The sequence below is a fragment of the Hyla sarda genome, chromosome 6 (assembly GCF_029499605.1).
Source record: "Hyla sarda isolate aHylSar1 chromosome 6, aHylSar1.hap1, whole genome shotgun sequence".
Taxonomy (NCBI): domain Eukaryota; kingdom Metazoa; phylum Chordata; class Amphibia; order Anura; family Hylidae; genus Hyla; species Hyla sarda.
Window position 1 is genome coordinate 59,467,293 of NC_079194.1, and position 26,053 is coordinate 59,493,345.

General features: G+C 44.1%; 1 protein-coding gene across 1 annotated transcript; it reads left to right on the plus strand.

Annotated features, from left to right (window-relative positions):
• The first annotated feature begins 1,242 nt into the window (after positions 1-1,242).
• PHF5A (PHD finger protein 5A) lies at positions 1,243-19,914 on the plus strand. The gene is made up of 5 exons (XM_056523853.1): positions 1,243-1,290; positions 2,381-2,477; positions 5,088-5,111; positions 16,415-16,581; positions 19,738-19,914. The coding sequence occupies exons 2-5, from the start codon at positions 2,426-2,428 to the stop codon at positions 19,825-19,827; spliced, it is 333 nt and encodes a 110-aa protein (XP_056379828.1). The 5' UTR covers positions 1,243-1,290; positions 2,381-2,425; the 3' UTR covers positions 19,828-19,914.
• Positions 19,915-26,053: the final 6,139 nt, after the last annotated feature.

The following is a 26,053-nucleotide window of genomic DNA, read 5'->3' on the forward strand; positions in this document are numbered from 1 at the left end:
TTTAAAAAAAACAGTGTAAATAAAAATAAACATATGAGGTATCGCCGCGTGCGAAAATGTCCAAATTATAAAAATATATTGTTAATTAAACCACACGGTAAATGGCGTGCGCGCAAAAAAATTCCAAAGTCCAAAATAGTGTATTTTTGGTCACTTTTTATATCATGAAAAAATGAAGAAAAAGTGATCAAAAAGTCCAATCAATACATAAATGGTAACGCTAAAAACTTCAGATCATGGCTAGATACTAGCAAACTTACAGTAAATTCGATTCGTCACGAACTTCTCGGCTCGGCAGTTGATGACTTTTCCTGCATAAATTAGTTCAGCTTTCCGGTGCTCCGGTGGGCTGGAAAAGGTGGATACAGTCCTAGGAGACTCTTTCCTAGGACTGTATCCACCTTTTCCAGCCCACCGGAGCACCTGAAGGCTGAACTAATTTACGCAGGAAAAGTCATCAACTGCCGAGCCGAGAAGTTCGTGACGAATCAAATTTACTGTAAGTTCGCTCATCTCTTATCACGGCGCAAAAAATGAGTCCTCATACTGCCCCGTACACAGAAAAATAAGTTATAGGGGTCAGAAGATGAGAATTTTAAATGTATACATTTTCCTGCATGTAGTTATGATTTTTTCCAGAAGTGCGACAAAATCAAACCTATATAAGTAGGGTATCATTTTAATCGTATGGACCTACAGAATAAAGAGAAGGTGTTATTTTTACCGAAAAATGTGCTGCGTAGAAACGGAATGCCCCAAAACTTACAAAATGGTGTTTTTTCATCAATTTTGTCACACAATTATTATTATTATTTTTTTTGTTTCGCCGTAGATTTTTGGGTAAAATGACTCGTGATTATAAAGTAGAATTGGTAGCGCAAAAAATAAGCCATGATATGGATTTTTTAGGTGAAAGGGTTATGATTTTTAAAAGGTAAGGTGAAAAAAAAAGATAGAAGATAGGGCCAGGGACTATTGATAGGATAGGATAGGATATTGGGCAGACTAGATGGGCAAAATGGTTCTATGTTTCTATGAAAGTGCAAAAACGGACAACCGCTTGGTCCTTAAGGGGTTAAAGAAAAAAATGATGATGATAATAATAACACTAATAAAGGCAATACACCAGTCACGTGACCTATTCTGTTCTAGCTCACGGCCCTGCCTGGTGCAAGTAAAGTTTAAAAAAAAAAAAAAAAATCACGTGAGCAGGAAGTGATCTGCGAATCCGTGGCGACCAATCAGCTGGGGGGGGATTGGTTGATTCGGAACGAGGCTAGAGACGCAGTCCCGGTGCATTGCCGTGGAATGAGATTTGCCATAGAATGAGATGGTCCGCCTCCATCACATCCTATTGGCTCTCTCTTGTCACGTGACATATTTAAACGTCACGCATCGATGCGCACAGCAGTGTCAGTTTGGCTATCACAGGGAGAGGATCTCCTCACCCTGTGATAGCTGAAGCTGTACGGAGCTCTAATGGCCTCTGTGGCCCGACAGAAGTTCACACATGTACGCAGCTCATACGGCTGGCACATATACATTTACTGTTGATCCACAGCGCTATCGGGATCCCTATGCCCGATGGCGCTGTCATCAGGATCCCCACGCCCGCAGCTCTACTCCCCGTCCCCCGCATCTCTACTCCCCGTCCCCCGCAGCTCTACTCCCCGTCCCCTGCAGCTCTACTCCCCGTCCCCCGCATCCCTCCTCCCCGTCCCCCGCAGCTCTACTCCCCGTCCCCTGTGAACGCTCAGGGAGCGATCCACAGCGCTATGGGGATTCCTACGCCCGATGGCGCTGTCATCAGTGTGCGTCCCCGCGAGCGCCCCATGCCCGCAGCTCTACTCCCCGTCTCCCGCATCTCTACTCCCCGTCCCGTTAACGCTCAGGGAGCGGGGAACAGAAAGTAGAGCATCGGGCGCAGGTAAAGTAGTACTGCGCATGCGCAGCACTACGCGAATAACTTAACCTGCGCCCGATGCTCTACTTTCTGTTCCCCGCTCCCTGAGCGTTAACGGGACGGGGAGTAGAGATGCGGGGGACGGGGTGTAGAGCTGCGGGCGTGGGGATCCTGATGACAGCGCCATCGGGCATCGGGCTCCCGATAGCGCTGTGGATCAACAGTAAATGTATATGTGCCAGCCGTATGAGCTGCGTACATGTGTGAAATTCTGTCGGGCCACAGAGGCCATGAGAGCTCCGTACAGCTTCAGCTATCACAGGGTGAGGAGATCCTCTCCCTGTGATAGCCAAACTGACACTGCTGTGCGCATCGATGCGCGACGTTTAAATATGTCACGTGACAAGAGAGAGCCAATAGGATGTGATGGAGGCGGACCATCTCATTCTATGGCAAATCTCATTCCACGGCAATGCACCGGCGTGTTTCCTGTGGTGATTTCGTTTTGGGGACGTAGTAACTATGGCAAAGCATCATCCCGATCTGATTTTCTGCAGGAAGCAGGCCGGTGTGGGTAAGAGTCTGCTGCGGAGGATAGCGGGGGTGCAGGGATGTGCTGGGGCGGACATGGCGCGCTTATTCCCGGCTCCCATTCATAGCCTGCGGCCTGCTTTTCCCTCTCTGTTTTATTCTTAGGAAGTTGTCACGTGAACACTAGTCTACACTTATCTTATAAATGTGAGAATATCTTGTATTTCTGCCCACAAGTACAGGTCAGGAAAAGGACAGGTATAGTGCCTACAGGAAGCAACAGAGCGCCCCCCTGTGACCAGTAGTGGAAGCAGATAGATAACTTGTTCTTAGATCAGTGTTTCCAAACCTGCAGCTCTTTGTCTGTTGCAAAACTACATCTCCCAGCATTCCTTGCATGCTGGCAGTTGTAGTTTTGCAATGACCAGAGAATGGCAGGTTGGGAAATGTTGTCTTAGGGGATGTTCACACTACGGAATTCCCGCGGAATTCCGCGAACGGAACTATGTGCTGTGAACATAAACATCGGTATGAATGGGTTTCCGCGAGACCCGTTTACACTACGGAATTTTGGCGGCGGACAATTCCGTGGTAAAATTGTTCCGCGCAAAGAAAGAACATGTTCATTCTTTGCACGGAAGTCCGCGAACACTGTATAGCCGTCAATGGTGACGGCGCAGTGCCACGCGGTCCTACCGCCGAAGTATTGCGGCGGCCGCCAGAATGGAATCTCCGCTCGCGGAATTCTGCGAGCGGCGATTCTATTCATAATCCGTAGTGGGAACATACCATTAGGCTGCTTTCTCACTATAAAAATGGAAATCGTCCGTTAGAAAATCCCATTATAGTCTATGGAATTTTTCCAATAGCTGTTTTTACCCGTTATCGCCCGTTATTAATGACTGCTGTTATTTTGTGACGGGCGAATGAACGTAAGAAATAGTGTATGCACCATTTCTCCCGTTACTATCGCCTGTCACAAAATAACGGGAGAAATAGTGCATGCACTATTTCTTACATTCATTTGCCCGTCAAAAAATAACGTCCGTTATTGATAACGGGCGATAACGGGTTAAAACGGCTATTGAAAAAAATCCCATAGACTATACGGGGATTTTTTTAACGGCCAATTTCCAGGGTTTTTATAACGGAGGTGTTTTTATAGTATGAAAGCAGCCTTAGAGTGAAGTCAATAGAGATGAGCGAACTTACAGTAAATTCGATTCGTCACAAACTTCTCGGCTCGGCAGTTGATGACTTATCCTGCATAAATTAGTTCAGCTTTCAGGTGCTCCCGTGGGCTGGAAAAGGTGGATACAGTCCTAGGAGACTCTTTCCTAGGACTGTATCCACCTTTTCCAGCCCACCCGAGCACCTGAAAGCTGAACTAATTTATGCAGGATAAGTCATCAACTGCCGAGCTGAGAAGTTCTTGACGAATCAAATTTACTGTAAGTTCGCTCATCTCTAGAAGTCAACCCTGTGATCTGCTGTCAGCGTTCTTCTCTGTCATAGGATCCATACAATGTAAGGCAATGTTTCCCAACTAGCGTGCCTCCAGCTGTTGCAAAACTACAACTCCCAGCATGCCCGGACAGCCTTTGGCTGTCCGGGCATGCTGGGAGTTGTAGTTTTGCAACAGCTGGAGGCACGCTAGTTGAAAAAACACTGTAAGGGAACGCTAGAGCCGCCATTTAAAATTAGAAGGGAGGAGTTGGTGACAGCGTTTTTGTCACTTAATACAAACGTTTGTCACCAGCACTGAGACCGATAAGTGACAGTAAGGCTTTCCTGGTTGGGCGACACCTAGAAAACATTTGTCAGCGCAAGACGGTATGAAAAAAGGCGTTACTGTCATTTATCGGTCTCTGTACTGTGTGATGTCTCAAACATTCGTTTTAAGTGGCAGTAACGCTTTAACGTTAATTTTTATTTTTTATTTTTTTTATGTTTTGTAATGTAAATGAACAATAAGTCCTCGTTTTACACAGTGGAATTACCAAGCAGAATCCATCTGTAAAATTCCGCTCGGGGTACCATTGTTTTCACGGGTGTGCACATGGCGGAGTTTGCGCAATGGAAACTTTTGCCAGGGAAACTGAGATTCTGGTCACTCGGAAGTGCATTGCCGCCTATAAAACGGTCCTAGCGCATGTTCTGCCAGCAGCCGCTGTCTGCGGAATGTCTGCCGGAATTTTCCGGGGCAGACATTCCGCAAGAAATCCGCTGTGTGAACATGCCCTAAGGGTAAGTTAAAAGGGGTACTCAGGCCCTTTAACTTTGGATAGGGGATAATATGTCGATGTGCTAGCACCGGAGTACCCCTTTAACACTCCAGAATTTCTGCATAGACTTTTCACGAAAAAATTCAGTTTCCGCTTGTAGCAGACATTCAATGGTCGACTGCTGCTCGACTGCGGCAGATCCAAGTTCTGCTGAAAAAATGAATGAAATTCCGCAGGAGCACATACCCTTACATGGCTATATAGAAGGCTTATGACATGTAACACATTATGTAGCATTGTGAATGGGTTAGTAGGATAAAAAAGGTTCGGGCAGACTCCTGTTTTTTTATTTATTTTTATTTAGAAGGCTCCTATTATTATCAGTTTGAATATTAACCTTTTTTTTTTTTTTATCTTTTCAATTTCAGCTATAGGAAGACTATGTGAAAAATGTAAGTATTCTCAATATAACTAATTTTCTTTTGAAGTATATTAGAAAGGTTAATGCTTTGCCAAAATGTACGACATATGAAAATGTTTTTGTATCTGACAGTGTTCATTTAAGTGCTGTCTACATTATCGAACATTGATAATTTTCTTTTTATAGAAATTATGGCTTATAAAATCATGGCTTTGTCCTAGCTAAAAGCACAGGCATGGACAAAGTCCAGTAAATGAGTTTGGGCTAGCACTCCTCTGTGCTCTCTCCTGTCTGATAGCACTCCTCTGTGCTCTCTCTTGTCCGATAGCACTCCTCTGTGCCCTCTCTTGTCTGATAGTACTCCTCTGTGCTCTCTCCTGTCTGATAGCACTCCTTTGTGCCCTCTCCTGTCTGATAGCACTCCTCTGTGCCCTCTTGTCTGATAGCACTCCTCTGCGCTCTCTCCTGTCTGATAGCACTCCTCTGTGCGCTCTCCTGTCTGATAGCACTCCTCTGTGCTCTCTCTTGTCCGATAGCACTCCTCTGTGCCCTCTCTTGTCTGATAGTACTCCTCTGTGCCCTCTCTTGTCTGATAGTACTCCTCTGTGCTCTCTCCTGTCTGATAGCACTCCTTTGTGCCCTCTCCTGTCTGATAGCACTCCTCTGTGCCCTCTTGTCTGATAGCACTCCTCTGCGCTCTCTCCTGTCTGATAGCACTCCTCTGTGCTCTCTCCTGTCTGATCGTACTCCTCTGTGCCCTCTCCTGTCTGATAGCACTACTCTGTGCTCTCTCCTGTCTGATGGCACTCCTTTGTGCTCTCTCCTGTCTGATGGCACTCCTCTGTGCTCTCTCCTGTCTGATGGCACTCCTCTGTGCTCTCTCCTGTCTGATGGCACTCCTCTGTGCTCTCTCCTGTCTGATGGCACTCCTCTGTGCTCTCTCCTGTCTGATGGCACTCCTCTGTGCTCTCTCCTGTCTGATGGCACTCCTCTGTGCTCTCTCCTGTCTGATGGCACTCCTCTGTGCTCTCTCCTGTCTGATGGCACTCCTCTGTGCTCTCTCCTGTCTGATGGCACTCCTCTGTGCTCTCTCCTGTCTGATGGCACTCCTCTGTGCTCTCTCCTGTCTGATGGCACTCCTCTGTGCTCTCTCCTGTCTGATGGCACTCCTCTGTGCTCTCTCCTGTCTGATGGCACTCCTCTGTGCTCTCTCATGTCTGATGGCACTCCTCTGTGCTCTCTCCTGTCTGATCAGACGAGAGAGCAAAGAGGAGTTGCTAGTCCACCCTCACTCAGGCTATATTAACATGGCAGAATTTCCACATACGGATTCCGCATCAAATTAAACCCCAATAGACTTCAATGGGATTCTGCACTCCCATTCATGCTTCAGAATTTCCGCATGCTGATTCCGCAAGAAATCCGCACAAGCCAGAAACCGCTCAAATGAATGCAGACGTGGAATTGGTGCGGATGTGCGGAAATTCTGCTATGTGACTATAGCGTTATTGGACTCTGTCCATGCCTGTTCTTCAGCTTGGACTAAGTCATGATTTTATAAGCCATGATTTCTATAAAAAGGAAATAAAATTTTCTTATGAAGTATATTAGAAAGGTTAATGTTTTGCCAAGATTAACAAACATATAAAAAGTTTTTGAATCTTCCCATTTAAGTTCAGTTCCCCAAAGTACCCCTTTATCAGACACCCCTATTCCCATTGGGGTGGGGGTGTTTGAGGGGGATAAGTTTTTGATCTCTGGGGCCACCTACAATTGCCTGTAGGGGGCCTGTCCTCTGTGCTCTCTGACCTCCACCTACCTGGATGTGGGCAAGTGACGGCCCATTCAGTGACAGTGGTCATATACCCCCCCCCCCCCCTCCTTCTCTCTATCAGACACTTATCCCCTGCAGATAGGGGATAAGTGTTTGGTAAATTCAGCTCCCCAGAGCATCCCTTTTAAATTCAACTATGACAAGGGTCACCAGTACCTTTTTAAAAGGGGTCGTCCAGGATTAGAAAATCATGGCTGCATTTTACCGGATAGGTTGACACGTCTGTCCACAGATTATATGTGGTATTGATGCTCAACCCTTATTATTTCATTGGAGCTGAGCTGCAATACACATAGGAGCCTATGATTGATTGTCATGTGCAAATAACAGTTCTTGCCACTTGACACTTTTTTTATGAATCTGTCCCAAACTCTGTGGACAGGTGTGGCACTGATTTTAAAAGAAAGCAGCCATGCTTTTTTTTTGTAAATCTGTAATTCCCCTTCAAGGTAGTCATACACATAAGGTTAGAGTAGGTATATTTGCATTGTCCTCTTAACTTGTAAGCCATGAAAGTGAATGTATATGTATCTATAGGCCCCTTTCACCCCCAAAAAATGTGCTTTCATTTATTCCCCTCTTCCCAATGAAATAAACATGTATTATCATCCAGGAGAAATAGGTGTCTGATGAATGAGAACGGTGGTGACTGGCTTTAGGCCTCATTCATACCTGTGATTTTTGGCTCTGGTTCCTGCCTATATGTATAGTAGTCCCTGAAGTTCCAATATTAATTGGTTTCAGGACGACCCTTGTATAGTGAATCCATTGTATGTTGAGACCATAACTCTATGGAAACCTGGTAATTGGATTTAAAGCCCCAAAATGTCATCAAAAAATCGGAAAAAGTGAGGATTAAAGAAAAATAAGTAGATAACTAATACAGATAAAGCAAATCCTTACATATAAAAGTAAGAAAGATCTGCTGGGAGCTGTAATCACTGTCTATGTAGAGGACAGGAGCTTCTTCAGGGTCCTGTACAATAAACGCAATGTCCTAAAAAAAAGTAACATGGAGTCACCCTCACCTGATGTCCAAAGGAGCAGCTAACCCTGGTACAGGTAAAGAATACAGAACATGTAATGCCTCCCTGTACTGTAGGGGGCGATACAAGACTGGTGTTTTACTAGTGAAATGCCTATTCTGTTTGATCAGTTCTTTCAGCCGTTGACATATTGTACAATTCTGGACTGTCTGTAGTATTGTAGGTTGTGTATGGTTTCAAGTTACAATGGTCCAGAAAAGACATTATATGCTAAAAATATTGTAACCTGAGGCCATTGTAAGATGAGCGATCACTGTAGTAGGTTGTGAGGACAGTCAACGTAATTCGCATGAGTTCAATTATCTATATGTCTGTACAACCACATTTCTACACTCATTCCATATTAATAAAAAGCACGTTCCCTTAGATGCTGTTGGCTTTCATACAAGTACATGAAGCATGGAAAATGTGGATCTGTAGTTCATGCCAGTATTCAACTGTGCATTTTAACCCTCCGTATAACATGTAGTATTGGATCTAAACATGAAATGCATCTCCCCCAATTTTTTATTCATTTTTTTTGTTTGGGGGGGGCGCAAAGTAAAATTTTTTAAATTATTTTTTTATTTTATTTCCCATGAATAAATGTAATCCCATTTTTGTCAATAAATATAAGACCCTCACATGAAGCATTTTTTTTAATGGAGAAATGTGATGATGTAATTGTAAGCGCTGCGGAATCTGTAGGCGCTATATAAATAATAAATAAAAATTCTGTCTGAAGAGTTTCTCTTTGATCATCATAAGTCCTTACACTTATATAACATACTTGGCATAATGCTTTCGTTGTAAAATCTAGTGTGATATCTTTATTTCCCTGTTAATTTTATCACTTCTGGAAGAAACCTTACACCGTGTATGGTCATGAATGTATACGGGTAGGTTGGACTTATACAACTATTTGGGTTCTGCTCACCCACCATTTTCATGCATTTTTTTAAGCTGAAACTAGGAGAAGATTTATATAGAGCGGAAAGGGAGACTCTTAATCATTTAATCCCCTCTCCCTTTATAATTTATTCTTCATATTGGATTCAAAAACTGCCTGAAAATGGCCCGTGAGAAATCATATGTAGAATGTCTTGTCACTCTTTTAAGGGTATGTTCACAGAATTTAAAGGAGTAGTCCGGCGCGCACTTTTTTCATTTTATCCCGTCCGGGCTGCAAAATAGAAGAAAACACACTTTCTCTTACCTGCCAACGAGCCCCTGGAGCTCCGGTACAGGTATTCGGTCCCCGGGCTGTATTCTTCTTTTTACTTCCTGTTAGCTCGGCACGTCACACGGAGCTTCAGCCTATCACTGGCCGCAGCGATGTCCCTCCTCGGCCGGTGATAGGCTGAAGCTCCGTGTGATGTGCCGGGCTAACAGGAAGTAAGAAGAATACAGCCCGGGGACCAAACCCCTGTACCGGAGCTCCGGGGGCTCGTTGGCAGGTAAGAGAAAGTGCGTTTTCTTTTATTTTGCAGCCCGGACGGGATAAAATGAAAAAAGTGCGCGCCGGAGTACTCCTTTTAAGAGGAATAATTTCAGTCCGGAAAACCTTGTTTTTTGCCATTTACTCCCTTCGGCTATGTTCACACGGCAGATATTCCGCATAGATGCGTGAATTCCACGGCCACATTAATGCAGCCAGAATTCCTCATCTTTTTAATCATGCAGAATTTCTGCATGAATTCCGCATAAATACACAGTGCACATGAAAAAGAAAGCCTGTATTCAATGCAAATGTTGAATTTTCTTTTCATCATCCCAACAGCACCACATGAGATTGCCCTTTTCATCCTATAGGAACAGGAAGCGCAGAAGAGGTTTAAAAGGCCCCTCCCTGGATAACCCCTCAGTGTTTCCTGTTCCTGTTGGAATCATGAGGTTTACCTCCTGGTCCTAGGGCTGGCGGTGGGATCAGTAACTTTAGCCAGGCGGTGCAGGTAGGCATTACTCGGGTCCCCCTCCTGTGTCTCAGCTCCGGGTCGCTGTATATTGCATGCTTGTCTCCAGGACCCATGTACCCCTGCCGCGGCGCTCCGGGAGTATATGTGGCAGGGGATGAGATGCAGGGGCTGCGGGCACACGCGTGTTTCTTCTGGCTTCCTTTCGGCTTCCGTCACTTCCGGCGGCCGCATGTGACGTCACCCGCAGCATGTTGGGATGTCAGATGCTGGAAGTTACCTCTCCGGCAGCGTGAATTCATCTTGGGGGGGGTCTCCTGATCTTGTTCGACTTCCGTTTTGTGAGCTGCGTGTGACGTCAGTCGTGCGCAGCAGGACGGGATGCCAGAGGCCGGAATTTCCCATTCAGCGTGAGAAAATTTTAATTTCCAGTCGGGGAGGGCCTCGCTGCGGTCAGCTTCTGGCGCCAGTTTCCAATCTGGGTATATAAGATAAGCGCGCCATGTGTCTGTGTCCTGTCATTATGGAACCTGTTGTTTCGGCCCGCTCTGAATCTGCAGAGTATCCTAGGATGTCTAGCCCAGTAAGCAGCTGCCCCTTGGGGTTCACCTACTTCTATGGGTGGGTTCTTATTTTAGTTCCCTTATTATTTGGTTCCTTCTCTCTCAATTTTTTTGGGAGACAAGGAGACTGCTAAAAAACCTAAGGAAGCAAAGACGAAAATTAAAAAGTGTGCCTTATGCTCTGAAAAACTTCTGGAAGGTCAAGCATCAGTGGCGGCAACTTTACCCCCCCACAGTGATTAACCTTCTCCCTCTAAAAAAAACTCAAACCTTATATTATTGTTGATTCAGACCCTCACTCAGATCCGGTCCTGTCTTCTGATCAAGAGCCTGAGGATGAATTACCTACCTTTTTTCCTTCAACTTTTTGAGGAACAGTATTATTTTTCTGCAGAGGATACGGATATTCTAATGGGAGCTGTTAAAGCCGCCGTGAATATTGAGGATCCTCCGGTTACTCATTCTATTCAAGATGAGATGTTTGCAGGTCTTAAACCCAAGAAGAAACAATTTTTTCCCATCCATGAACATTTAAAAAGCCTTATATTCGATGAGTGTCAAAAACCTGAAAAAAGACTGTCTATATCTAAAGAATTTAGAGCTCTATTTTCTTTTAATTCTGAGGATACGGAGCTCTGGAGTGAAGTTCCTAAAATTGATATTCAGGTTGCAAAGGTTTTTAAAAAGACATCTGAGCCATTTGAGGATGCCTCTCAATTAAAGGACCCTTTTGATAGGAAGATGGATAGTCTTCTTCGCAAGGACTGGGATACTTCCACAGCTCTTTTAAATCCCAATATTGCTGCTACTAGTGGCTGAACCAACTTGAAAATCACATAGAAAATAAAACTTCTAGGGATCAGATTCTTTCTTCCATCCCGATGTTAGCGTTAGCCACTGCTTTCCTTGTTGATGTTTCGGCGGAATCTGTCAGAATGGCTGCCAAAACTGCCGCTCTGTCAAATTCTGCCAGAAGAGCTCTCTGGTTAAAAAAAAACTGACAAGGTGATATATCATCCAAAACAAAGTTGCGTGCCATTCCCTTTCAAGTTAAAAATGTATTTGGAAAGGTTCTGTATGATAATCTTGAAAAAGCTGCAGATAAGAAAGTTCAAAAACCTAAAACGAATTTTCGTTCCTTTTAAAATCAAACAAAAAGAATACAAAGGTAAAGGAAAAACTGGTAGATGGAGTTATCCCAAGGTGGGTAAAGGGAGAGAGTTCTTACTTAATCCCAATACCTCTGACAAAAAAAAAAAAAGCAGTGACTGTCCCGTGGTGGGGGGGGGGGGGAATTATCTCTTTTCTTCAATAAATGGAAGGAGAGAACCTGCAATCAGTTCATTCTAAACTGCGCAAATTCCACGCGAAAACTATGTCGGGCGGAATATATTTTTTTTTACCATTGACTTCTATTGATTTCTGCTAGCGGACTCCGTTTGAAGAATGAACATGCTCTTTCTTCAAACGGAATTCAGCGTCGGATTTCCGCTAGCAGAATTTCCGCAGTGTGAACAAGACAGCGGAAAAAACATTAAAGTCAATGGGCAGAGGAGATGTGAATTAATTTGGAGCGGAGAATTCAAGAGGAATTACTCTAGTAAATTCCTCTTGAATTACTCCGTGTGAACGCACCCTAAATCTTCAGATGTTTCAAGGTGTAAAAGATATACTCTCTCTAGGAGCAATTTTTCCTGTAGCGTTTCACGAACAAGAACAGGACCACTACTCTCGTCTTTTTCTTGTTCCCAAGCCAAACGGAACGTTCAGGACAATCCTAAACCTGAAGAAATTTTGTCTTTTCATTTACAAAAGTTTCAAAATGGAAATTCTCAAAACAGCAATTCCATTAATCCCTCAAAATGCCTGGATGGCAACAATAGACTTAAAGGATGCCTACTTTCATCTTCCAGACATTTCTGAGATTTGCGATCCTGGTAAACAAACCTTTCACTTCCAATTCAAAGCGGCGTTACCCGTTGGAATCGCTTCAACCCCAAGAATTTTCACCGAGGTGATGGCAGAGGTGGTGGCATTCCTCAGAATAAAAGGAGTAACCATTATTCCTTATTTGGATGACCTTTTAATTGTGGCTCCAACAAAAGATCTTCTTTCCCAGCATGTTCAATTAACGATTCTTTCTGTCCAAAATCTAGAATGAATTCTAAATTTTCAGAAGTCAGATCTTCTTCCATCAAGGAGAGAGAAATTCTTAGGAATGATACTGAATTCAAGCAGCCAGATGACTTTTCTATCCCCGGACAAGGTGTCGGCCATTCTTCTAAAGGTCAGAAAATTTTATATGAAAAAAGCTACCTCAATAAGGGAGGCTATGTCCCTTCTGGGATTCATGACTTCATGTATCCCAGCAGTACCCTGGTGTCAGCACCATTACCCCACACTTCCCACACTTCAGAATCTGATTTTGAAGGTGTGGGATCAGTTAAAGTTCTCTCTAGAGAAAAAGATGGTAGTTTCTCCCTTGATAAAGAGGTCCCTACTGTGGTGGATGAAATCTGAAAATGTGACAAGGGGAATCTCTTGGATTCCATCCCCGATGATTTCTATTACCACGGATGTCAGTCTGTCAGGCTGGGGTGCCCATGTCAACAATCATTCTGTTCAAGAAATTTGGTCAGAAAACCGCCTTCAATCCTCAAATTTCAGGGAGCTGAAAGCGGTCTTTATGGCTCTGAAGGCAGCAGAATTGCTCATTCAAGGTCACCATGTGAAGATATACTCTGAAGATATACCACTGCGGTAACATTTTTTTAAATCACCAAGGGGGTACGAGACACAAGCCGCTTCAAGACCTAGAAAGGAAATTGTTTGCCTTGGCGGAGGACAAGATATTGTCCATTACTGCTGTCCACTTAAGAGGGAAAGAGATCATACAAGCAGATTACTTGAGCAGACACTGGTTGGATCCAGGGGAATGGGGGTTAAATCCACAGATTTTCAGTCAACTGATAGCAAGGTGGGGCCATCCAGAAGTGGATATTTTTGCCTCCGGGTAAAATCGGAAAGTGGATAATTTCTTCGCCCAAGCGATTTTCCAGATAGGGTAGATGCCCTACAACAAGAGTGGACCTTCAAAACAGCATGCGCCTTTCCTCCATTCCCTCTGATAACTCGAGTTCTGCAGAAGATTCATCTTGGGAGATCTCAGGTAATCTTCATTTGTCCAAGATGGCCAAAGAGAGGTTGGTTCTCGCTCCTTCAACAGCTCTTTGTGGACTAACCTTTTCGACTTCCCCCTGAGAGAAGATCTCCTATCCCAGGGCCCTCATCATCCCAAAGGCTTACAGAATCTTCAGCTAACTGCTTGGCTCTTGAAAGGGCAACCCTAAGTTAGAGGTCTTTCTTCTAAAGTTATTGACACACTACTGATGAATAAAAAGTCTGCTACATCAGCTATTTACTGGAAGATTTGTATCCTGGTGTGGTTCTTCGCCTCTGGACATATTTAATCCTAATTTTGCTCAAATTCTAGATTTTTTGCAAGAAGGGTTCAACAAAGGTTTGACTTTCAGCACCCTAAAAGTTCAGACAGAAGCTTAAGGTTGTTTTTTTGACACATTCATTGCTGACCATAAATGGATAAAATGTTTTTTTATTTTTTTTTTTTTTTTTTTTCCCAACAGTCTCCAGACTTAAACCCAAAATAAAAAAAATATTTTTCCTTCTTGGGACTTAAATTTAGTCCTTGCAGGACTTAAAAAACAAAACAAAAAAACCTTTGAACCTCTTCAGGATTTATCCATCAGACTGCTTACATGGAAAGTAAAGTGAACTCCAGGCTCTATCTATTAATGAGCCCTAGATGTCTATCTTCGATGATAGAATTATTCTCAAATTGGATCCAGCTTTTTTACCTAAAGTGGTAGTTCGCAATCATTGGGGGAGATTTATCAAAATCTGTCCAGAGGAAAAGTTGCTGCGTTGCCCATAGCAACCAATCAGATCGCTTCTTTCATTTTTCAGAGGCCTTTATAAAAATAGGCGCTCTGGTTGCAACTGGTCAACTTTTCCTCTGCACAGGTTTTGACAAATCTCCCCCTTTATTCTTCCTACTTTTTGTCAGTTTCCAAAAAACGAAAAGGAAAAGATTTTTCAGACTTTGGATGTGAAAAGAACTAATCTTCATTAACTTCAAGTCATGAAGGAAAGGACACTTATCTTTTTGTTCAGCTTCAAGGCCCAATCAAAGGGAAAAAGCTACCGAGTGTTCTACTTCTAGATGGCTCAAGTCTGCAGTTTCTGAAGGATACAAAATAGCAGGTGAACCTGTTCCTGACCATATCAAGGCTCAGTCTACTAGAGGCATGGCGGTCTCCTGGGCTAAAAAATCCTCAGCATCTTTTGAGCAGATATGCAGAGCCGCAACCTGGTCCACTCCTCAGACCTTCTTCAAGCATTACAAGCTTAATGTGGCTTTTGTCTCAAGACTTGGCCTTTGGACGTAAAGTGCTACAAGCTGTAGTCCCTCCCTAGACATCGTTTATCTTGTATGTCTAATGTGGTGCTGTTGGGATGATGAAAAGAAAAGATGGAATTATGACTTACCGATAATTCTGTTTTCTTGAATCATCACAACAGCACCCTTTAATCCCTCCCTAAATTGTGTATGTAGTATTATGCTTCTTAACTAATTTGTTAATACTGAGGAGTTATCCGGGGAGGGGCCTTTTAAAGGGTTACTCCGCTCCCCAGTATCCGGAACATTGAGTTCCGAAAGCTGTGTGGGGGTTTCCGTGTTAACGCCCGCCCCCTTGTGACTTCACGCCCCGCCCCCTCAATGCAAGTCTATGGGAGGGGGCGTCACGCCCCCTCCCATAGACTTGCATTGAGGGGGCGGGATGTGACGTCACATGATGGGGCGTGACGTCACGAGGGGTCGGGCGTGACCGCGGAAGGCTGCATACAGTGTTAGGAACTCAACGTTCCGGACGCTGAGGAGCGGAGTAACCCTTTAAACCTCTTTGCTTCCTGTTCCTATAGGATGAATGGGGCAATCTCATGTGGTTCTGTTGTGGTGATTCAAAGAAACCGAATTATCGGTAAGTCATAATTCCATCTTTTGCGCAGAATCCGCTCGAAATTCAAACCAAATCCACGTTTAGCGGAGAAAAAAAAAATCCTCATGGACTTCAATGAGCTTTTCGCCACTGAAGTCTGCAACAAAAGACGTGACTTTTATGTTTGCAGAGAGCAGAATTTTAGTTGCAAAAATACTGCTGTAAGAATGGGACTGCTGAATCCCATTAAACTCAATAGGCTTGAAGCACATGCGAAGTTTCCATGCAGATTTCATTGCGGAAATTCTGCTGTGTAAACAGTCATAAAAAAAAAAAAAATTGACTTCAATGGACTTTTAGCCACGGATTCCACCTGAAGAATGAACATGTTCTATCTACAGGCGGCATAGAGTTGAGCGTCGGAATTTTGCTAGCAGAAATTCCTCAGTGTGAACAGGACATCGGAAAGCCTATTGAAGTCAATGAAACTTTCATTTAAGAAATAGGGGGAAAGTGTCTAAGACTGCAGTACTCCTTTAAGTCTCAGTGGTGGTTCTCACAGCAAAAACACTATTTATTGTTTGTTTATTATTATTTTTTTATTGCAGTTTTCTGCATCTCAAAATTGTTGCAGTTTGCATTAAATGTACATGATTTTGCCAGCCAGCACATTACCCCTACATGTAAACGCAGCGTGAGGCTCAGCTACCGCCTACATACCTTCTCCATGTATCTCTCAGCATTTGCGCATCCCCGCCTCTCCCATAGAGCTGTATGGAGGGGGGGAGTGTTGACGACACGCACATTAGCCATACAGGAGATCGCGGAGGTCCCAGTGGTCGGATCCCCCGCTATCAGTAACTTATCCCCTCTACGGCGGATAGGGGAGCAGTGTCTATGGCTGCAGTACTGCTTTAGTATGTACCGAATACCTTCTTAGATTGTTTGTATTCAGCTAAAACAGTCTTGTTACTTTTGTAGGTGACGGAAAGTGTGTCATCTGTGATTCTTACGTACGGCCTTGTACGCTGGTTCGGATCTGTGATGAGTGTAACTACGGTTCTTACCAGGGGCGTTGTGTCATCTGCGGAGGCCCCGGAGTGTCGGACGCTTACTATTGTAAGGAGTGCACCATTCAAGAGAAAGATGTGAGTACAATGTCATAGAATGTAGCAAACAATTCATAGTTTGAGATATATTTAACCTCCCCATGGTATTCTGACTCGTAGAGGCTCCATTGGACTCATTAGGGGACGATAAATAAAAACCATGGATACAAAAACTGTCTTTTTTCCTATAGGGACCAGTCCCAGCTTAGGTTTTATTTTATCAGAGCTCAATAAGATATGGAACCTGAGCTGTGACTGGTTGTTATGAGGAAAACTGGACATTTATTCTTTAATCCACCACTGTGAATGACAACATTTTCCTGCCAGGTTGTCTCCAGCTGTTTTTTTAAAACTATAACTCCCAGCATGCCTGGACAGCTATTGGCTGTCTGGGCATGCCAGGAGTTGTAGTTTTGCAACATCTGGAGGCATCCTGCTTGGGAAACACTGGTGAATGAAAATATTCTTCCCTATGAGCAATTGTTCTTGGAGACAATAACCTGACCATATGGGGTTGGAGAGATCATGACATATAAATATATATATTTTTTGTAGTTGTCCAGAAACAAACAGGCCCCAAATAAAATAGTTCATATATATTACAATACTTTAATTTTTAGTTAAATCGATTTTCCTAATTAACTAACTCTGCTTTTAGCTTTATGGCATTCCACATTACATAGCAGATCCTTTTTATTCTTTATGTACAGGGATGTTTGATTCCTATCGCCCGACTCCTGGGATACGCAGTTCCAGGCGCCGGGTCGGTGAATTTTTAAGCCATTTAGTCCTGCTTCTGGCAAGAAGAGCCAGGGCACCTGTAACGAAGGAAAATGTGTCCCTACAACGCCCAGGGGATGAGGGCGCCGCCTGGGGATTCAGGACTCGCGCCCCGGATTACCCTAGGGAGCGCCGCTTTAACCCCTTTCTGCAGAAAGCTGTCTCAATACGGTGCAGTGACGGGCAGGGGTATTAAGCATGCTCAGGAGCTGGGCCAGCTTCATACCAGCTGCTATCAGTGATGTCCGGCATTAGCCACGGGTGCCGGACATCACTGATCAGACCGATGTACAGCATTAACCCCCTTAGATGCTGTGACCAAAGTTGATTGTGGTGTCAAAAAGTTCCAAAATCTAGTGCTGGTAGCTGATTGGGATAGCGGTGTCCCGATCGGCTGTAAGGATGGAAGGAAGTCTCTTGCCTGCTTCCCTGCCATCCGATTGGCGCTGCTATGCTGCAGCCAGCCATTGCAGGCTGTAGTAATGGAGCGCTGATAACACTGATCAATGTTAAGCTATGGCATAGCATTGTCAAGTGTTTGCAATCTGAAGATTGTAGGTAATAGTCTCTTATGGGGACAAAAAATTGTGAATAAAGTATTTATATAAAATGTACTCTCTCCTGTCTGATAGAATTCCTCTGTGCTCTCTCCTGTCTGATAGTACTCCTCTGTGCTCTCTCCTGTCTGATAGTACTCCTCTGTGCTCTCTCCTGTCTGATAGGACTCCTCTGTGCTCTCTCCTGTCTGATAGGACTCCTCTGTGCTCTCTCCTGTCTGATAGCACTCCTCTGTGCTCTCTCCTGTCTGATAGCACTCCTCTGTGCTCTCTCCTGTCTGATAGCACTCCTCTGTGCTCTCTCCTGTCTGATAGGACTCCTCTGTGCTCTCTCCTGTCCTATCGCTGATTTTTATTTTTCCTTTTAGTGCAGAGAGGTGTCAAATTTCAAGATACATAGGCAGATTGTGCTGCAGATTTTTTTCCCCACGTGCACCTGCCATTGCATTGTGACATTGAATACTTAATTCTTGAATACATTGACTACTGGGTGTTACCATTCCTCAGTGGAACATGTGAGAATGGCAATACTCAGCTGATTGTTTGTTCCAGGAAGAATGACATCGGTATAGTCCAGAATTTAAAGAACAGATGCTTCAGGATCCTTAAAGGAGTAGTCCAGTGGTGAACCCAGTGGTGAACAACTTATCCCCTATCCTAAGGATAGGGGATAAGTTTGAGATCGGCGGGGGTCCGACCGCTGGGGCCCCCTGCGATCTCTCTGTACGGGGCCCCGGCTCTCCGGCCAGATAGCGGGTGTCGACCGCCGCACAAAGCGGCGGCTGACACGCCCCCTCAATACATCTCTATGGCAGAGCCGGAGATTGCCGAAGGCAGCGCCATAGAGTTGTATTGAGGGGGCGCGTCGGCCTCCGCTTCGTGCGGAGGTCGACACGCCCCCTTCCCGCGGGCTGTCGGGGCTCCGTACAGGAGATCGCAGGGGGCCCCAGCGGTCTGACCCCCCGCGATCTCAAACTTATCCCCTATCCTTAGGATAGGGGATAAGTTGTTCACCACTGGGTTCACCACTGGACTACTCCTTTTAAAGTGTACCTCCAATGATGATCCAAAGGCAATATATTTGTTTAAAATTCCTGGAAACTTTGTAGCCCAAGTCTTGCGATCAGGATACGTATTTGCAAGAAGTCCCATGCAAGTCTATGGTACTTCTTGCAAATCTCTCTCCTGATCGATTGAAAGATGCAGCCGGACTATCATTGGAGATACTCTTCTAAAGCATACTTGTCCTATCACAGAAAAAAATGAATGCTTAGATATGTTACTCACTGGGTCATACAGGTGTTTAACAATTTATTTTTTATTTGTGTCTTGCTTCTGTATTTGGCTCACAAATCACTCTGTTCTGTTGCTTACTCCCACCCTCACTCACCATGCATTCACTTCCTCCCTGAGTCTGCTGTGCTGGATCTCTTCATCCAATCACTGCAGGCTGCTCTCCTCTCTGTTTTCACGCTGTAGTCTGATAGGACAGGAGTGAGCACATAGGAATACTATTCTTGCCCTAACTTCCTGGACTTTGTCCCTGCCTGTGCTTCAGCTGGGACAAAAATGATGCTGCACCCGGACAGGATTATGTTCTGCATGGTATGGAGACTTTTTTTTTATTTAATTTTTTTAATAAGCCATGATTTCTCTAAAAAGGAGATAGGTTATAAGAAAGGTAAATGTTTTGGCAAGATGTACAACCTATAAAAAGTATTTAATTCAGACAGCGCACATTTTAAATCATTTTTGCACATTTAATAAGTTACAACCCCAATTTTTATAGTAGGTGAAGTGACTCTTCGATTTGCTTGACCCTAAGTAGATTTATAAACTTTCTTTTAATTTTTTGCAGAGAGATGGTTGCCCCAAAATTGTAAACTTGGGCAGTTCCAAAACAGATCTTTTTTATGAGAGAAAGAAGTACGGTTTTAAGAAGAGGTAGTCCAACATCTGGATCACAGAAGACAGTGATTTTGTTGGGGACTGTGAATGGCTGTTTTGTTTTATTTTTCAATAAATTGTGTTTCTACAACCACCTGTTTTTGTTTTTTAATTGATGTCAAATTGTCTTATGAAATTCACACATGAAAATGTCAATAGTTGTCTGACTCTTGGTACAGAGCCACATAACCTCCATGTGTTGCCTCCAGACCTCACCCGGTGTCATATTCATAAGTATTCTGTAGGGATGAAATAAAACGTGCACATGTAGCAGAGCAGTGTTTCCCAGCAAAGGTGCCTCCAGTTGTTGCAAAACTACAATTGCCAGTTTTCTGGGAGTTGCAGTTTTACAACAGCTGAAGGCACGCTGTTTAGGAAACACTATAGCAGAGGCTTCAGGCACCTCTACTGTAACACTGCTGTGTGCATGGATCCCCTACTGCGGCTCAATATACCAGCCTAAATTTTAAGGCAACAGTTTTATTGTGTTCTCAAATGCATTAAAACATGTGATTGCTAAAGGCTGTCCGGGCATGATGGGAGATGTAGTTTTGAAACAGCTGAAGGCACCCTGATTGGGAAACGCTCCCCTAGTAACTACTGTCTCAGATTTCTCAGGTATGTAGCTCAGGGCAGAGAAGGGAGGGGAGAGTAAGTAAGATTGTGTCCATGCCTGTGCTTATTTTCTTCTTACTAACCATATTATGTAAAGAGCGCCACTCTATATAAACTTGGCACTCTGAAGTAGGTGCCAGTGACCCAGACCGGATCAGAGATACTGCTTACAGTTCAGAGGCGGCATGTGCAGGAGTTGGTGTGGGCAAAAACACAAAGCACATGACCGGATGATAGAACGGAGCCATGGGACCAGAACAAGTTACCCAACCAGGGTGCCTCCAGCTGTTGGGTAAACTACAACTCCCAGCATGCCCAGCCAGCCAGCTGACGACTCTGGTTGGGAAACGCTGGCATAGACAGATCAACATGGTAGAGGAGGCTCGTCACTTGTTCCATTAACAGAGCCTGAAGATCATATGGCCTGTTGACAGGAAACCCAAGACAGTCTTAAAGGGGTATTCTGGCTTTATACATCGTATCCCCTATGCAAAGGATAGGGGATAAGATGTATGATAGCTGGGGACCCCCGTGATCTCTGTGCAGCCCCTGGCATTCTGTGCCAGGCTCTGCCTTAGACGGGGCCATCACGCCCCTTCCCATAGACATGAATGGAGGGGCTTGGTGTGACGTCACTAGGTGGTGTGGACATGACGTCACATGCCTGTCTTGGAGGCAGCGCCCGGCACAGAATGGCAGGGGGGCTGCACAGAGATCGAGGGAGTCCCCAGTGGCGGGACCCCTGCAATCATAAATCTTATCCCCTATCCTTTTGGATAGGGCATAAGATGTGTAAAGCCAGAATACCTCTTTAAAGGGGTATTCCAGGATTTTTTATTTGACTATGCTACAGGGGCTGTAAAGTTAGTGTATAATATAGTGTCTGTACCTGTGTGTGTGTGTGTGACGGTTTTCTCACAATTTTTCTGTGATTTTCACCCCAATATTTATTTTTACCAGCGTACAAAATGACTGTTGTCTCAGATTTTTCCCAGGTTGCAATGCGGCCGAGACCTGACTCACTAGTTAGCTGATGACAGGGAGCCTGTCTGCTTCAATGGGTGGAGGGATCGCTTGGTGGGAGAGAGATCAATCTGCAACTAATGCAACAGCTGTAGGCACTCTGATTGAAAACAACAGGTCTTTTGAATGGATGCAGCTCATTTATGTTTCAATGGGTGGGGTGGCTGATGTGTGGGAGGGAGGAAAATGGAATTATGGGATTTGTAGGCAAAAGAAGAAAAATCAAACAAGAAATAACAGTTCACAAACAGCTAGCCACAGTATTATGATAATCTCACAACATAGCCATTTAGCCCCAAGACAAGTGCAGATCCTTCCTAAGAATGTCCATTACTGTCTGCCAGGTACATACTAAAATCACCTTATGCTGGAGAACCCCTTTTAAGGCCGTCTTTACATGTCAGAATTTCTGTGCGGAATCCGTATTAGAATTCCGCAGCAGCGGAGTCCCTTTGTATTCAATGAGATTCTGCTGCTCTGTGTACATGGTAGAATTTCATTTTATTCCTGTGTGAATATATCCCTAAAGGGTTTATCTAAGAATATAAAAACATAGATGCGTTCTTCCATAACCAGTGCCACACCTGTTATCAGATTGTGTGTTAAATTACCACTCTGCTCCATTTACTTTAGTGGAATTGAGCTGTAATACCACATACAACCTGAGGACAAGAGGGGCACTGTTGTTTGAAGAAATTACTGCTTGGGGGTCTATGGTGAGTACATCACTTTTGTCAGGTGTGAACCTAGCCTTATAACAGTGGTCCCTCAACATACGATGGTAATCCGTTCCAAATGGACCATCGTTTGTTGAAACCATCGTATGTTGAGGGATCCATGCAATGTAAAGTATAGGACAGTGGTCTACAACCTGTGGACCTCCAGATGTTGCAAAACTCCAACACCCAGCCAACGGCTGTCCGGGCATGCTGGGAGTTGTAGTTTTGCAACATCTGGAGGTCCGCAGGTTGAAGACCACTGGTATAGGAAGTTTTACTCACCTGTCCCCGCCGCTCCAGACCGTCACCGCTCGTCACCACCGCCCGGGATGTCGCCTTCCATCGCTGTCGCCGCGTCCCCGGGGTGTCTCTGAAGCTCCGGCAAGGCCTCTGCTTTTCCGGCATCCTCGCTCTCCGTCGCCGCCATCACGTTGTTACGCACATCGCTCCTATTGGATGACGGGACGGCGTGTGCAGCGATGTGATGACGACGATGGAGGGCGCCGACGATGCAGGAGATCCCGAAGAGGACGCGCCGGAGCCCCGAGGACAGGTAAGTGATCGTCAGCGGACCGTACGGGGCACCGTAAACGGCTATCCAGTGGCAGCTGAAGCAGTCTGCGCTGCCGGATAGCCATTTATGCGATGGCCCCGACATACAAAAGCCTTCGACATGCCACGGCCTCTGAGAGACCATCGCATGTTGAAATGATCATATGTCGGGGCCATCGTAGGTCGGGGGGGTCACTGTACCTATGTAAATACGGATGGTCAGTTTGACCTAAACATAGAAACATCTGTTACCACATCTTGAGAATATATACACCTGTAATCATTGTTTTGTTTACATATTAACCACAGTATCTTATCCCGTTTAGGCTGCCAAGTTTACTTTTTTTCCACTTCTCACTCCCCCTCCCCCCATTTTTTCTTCCCCGAAGCAGTGTCAGAGCTTGTGTTTTGCTTGTTTTGTGTTGTTTATGAGCGAACTTAAAGTGATTCGATTCGTCACAAACTTCTCGGCTCGGCAGTTTCTGACTTTATTCTGCATAAATGAGTTCAGCTTTCAGGTGCTCCAGTGGGCTGGAAAAGGTGGATACATTCCTAGGAAAGAGTCTCCTAGGACTGTATCCACCTTTTCCAGCCCACCGGAGCACCGGAAAGCTGAACTAATTTATGCAGGAAAAGTAATCAACTGCTGAGCCGAGAAGTTCGTGATGAATCGAATTTACTGTAAGTTCGCTCATCTCTAGCTGTAATATACCCATCTTTGCCAGTGGTTTTTCCCACACGTAATTTATTTATTATTTTTTTAAACTAATGTTCCTATAATACACGGAGCTCCCTACGTGTTTCATTTGGTGGCAATACCAAATTCCTCAGGGGATGAAGTGTTTGTTTACCGTGATGTAGCTGAGGCCTGTGATTGGCTGCAGTGGTCATGTAAATGTTTGTGATGTCATCTTTGCAATGAAAGTAAAAAAAAAAAATATAGGGACCCCTCCAGCATTGGTGATAGACTGGTATAGGATTTAGGATGTCATTCTTATGTATTATATTTTAGTGCATTTCCTGCTGTTAGGCCATTTTTTTTTGTTTCAACTCCCAGGCAACCCCCTTGGTCAAAACAAAATCCAAAATAATTGTGATTCCAAAATAGTACACCTCAATGTGCATACTTTCAATTCTACAATCTATGCTTGGGGGGGGGGGGGGATTAGGGTGTTTTCAGGCTTATGAGAGCCATACTTCTTGGTTTAGTCATAAGAGGGTTAATTCATCAGCCATAAAATATGCTGTACTCTTCCCATTAAGTGGGTGTGCGATGTAAGCGCTGCTGACTCTGCCAGTCTCAATCCACCCTGTTTTGACTAGAAGCTCGCTGATACCAGCAGAAATCACGCTACTGGTTTTACTAGGTTCCTCCCTGACCTTCTCCACCCATTCAAAGTATAAAAATAAAAAAGAGATTGCCTTGTACTTCTGGAAGTGATTTAATTTGTTTAATAATAATAATAATAATGCACATAGCCAGATTATCATTAGAAAAAAAATGTAACTAGTAATGTCTGAGTGTATAATGTCAGTACTATGTATTTATCAGTTGTTCTGCTTAGGACTATGCAGTATTTTCCAAAAACAGCACCAGGCCCCATTAGTGGGAGGCATAAAAGCCTTTTTCTGTATTTAAAGGGGTACTCCGGTGAAAACCTTTTTTCTTTTAAATCAACTGGTGGCAGAAAGTTAAACATATTTGTAAATTACTTCTATTAAAAAATCTTAATCCTTCCAGTACTTATTAGCTGCTGAATGCTGCAGAGGAAATTCCTTTCTTTTTGGAACACTGATGACATCACGACCACAGTGCTCTCTGCTAACATCTCTGTCCATTTTAGCAACCGTGCATAGCAGAGGTATGCTAAGGGCAGCATGGTGGCTCAGTGGTTAGCACTGCTGCCTTGCAGTGCTGGGGACTTGGGTTCAAATCCCACTAAGGACAACAATAAATAAAGAGTTATTATAATGTCAGCAGAGAGAACTGTGCTAGTGATGTCATCAGAGAGCATTCCAAAAAGAAAATAATTTCCTCTGTAGTATTCAGCAGCTAATAAGTACAGGAAGGATTAAGATTTTTTAATAGAAGTAATTTACAAATATGTTTAACTTTCTGCCACCAGTTGTTTTAAAAGAAAAAAGTTTTCACCGGAGTACCCCTTTAAGGTTTTTCTGCTGCTCAATAATGGGATTCAGTTTCTGGTTTTGGACCAAAAGTCATGCACCAACATGGATGTGTGTAATGAAACTTGAACGCACCCATTTTAATGGAGCCTAAGGGCGCTTTGAAACATAATATAGATGCATATATGTATTAATGCCTTCAGTATGGGGTCATTAGACCCATTGTCAGGCTGGGACTTTCAGCCATATATGAAACTAGCCTTAAAGGGTTACTCCACTGCCCCAGCATCTGGAACATTTTGTTCTGAACGCTGGGTGATTTAACGGCCACACCCCCTCATGATGTCACGGCCACACCCCTCATTGCAAGTCTATGGGAGGGGGCGTGGCGGTCATCACGCCCCCTCCCATAGACTTTCATTGAGGGGGTGTGGCGTGACATCACGACCCCCCACACCCAGCGTTCGGAACAAAATGTTCCGGACTCTGGGGCAGTGAAGTACCCCTTTTAAAGTGAGGCCAAGTGGTCAGCCGCTTGTTGCTGACATGCAGCAGTCAACGGACATTTATTTGTCGGTAAAATTAGGCAGCTGACCACTTGTGTGTACTCACCCTAATACAACATGCACTCACAGAATTTTGGGCCTCAAAAAAACATTCAGTTTACTGTAAATGATTCTCAAAATATCTGAAGATTTGCTCACTTTTTTCTAACATTTATGAACCCTTTATTTTTATTTTATTTTTTTTTGGGGGGGGGGGGGAGGTTACATTTTTTGTCCAATTTTTGCTACAACAAATGCTAATTGTCAGTTTTCTAGCGTTTTTTTTTTTTTTGGCCCATAACATATATGCTCATGAACTCCACTGAGGTTCTTTCTGCAAAAACGCCATAAAAAACGCCAATTTTCCCGCACAGTGTTTTTTTAATGAAAAAACGCTGCGTCCAGATGTTAGCTGCAAGTCAATAGTAAACTGCAAAATGCCAGATTCACTTGGCGTTTTTCAGTTTGGCATTTTTTTTAATCCTTTTGGCGTTTTTCAGCAATTTCGGGCTGAAAGGCTGGATTTTCAAATCACCCGACAAAACCTAGTTTGGCGTTTTTTGCCCTGAAATCATGGCGTTTTCCTCCAATAGAAGTTTATGGGAGAGCAAAAACGCCATGTTGGTTTTAAATTTTGCGTTTTTGC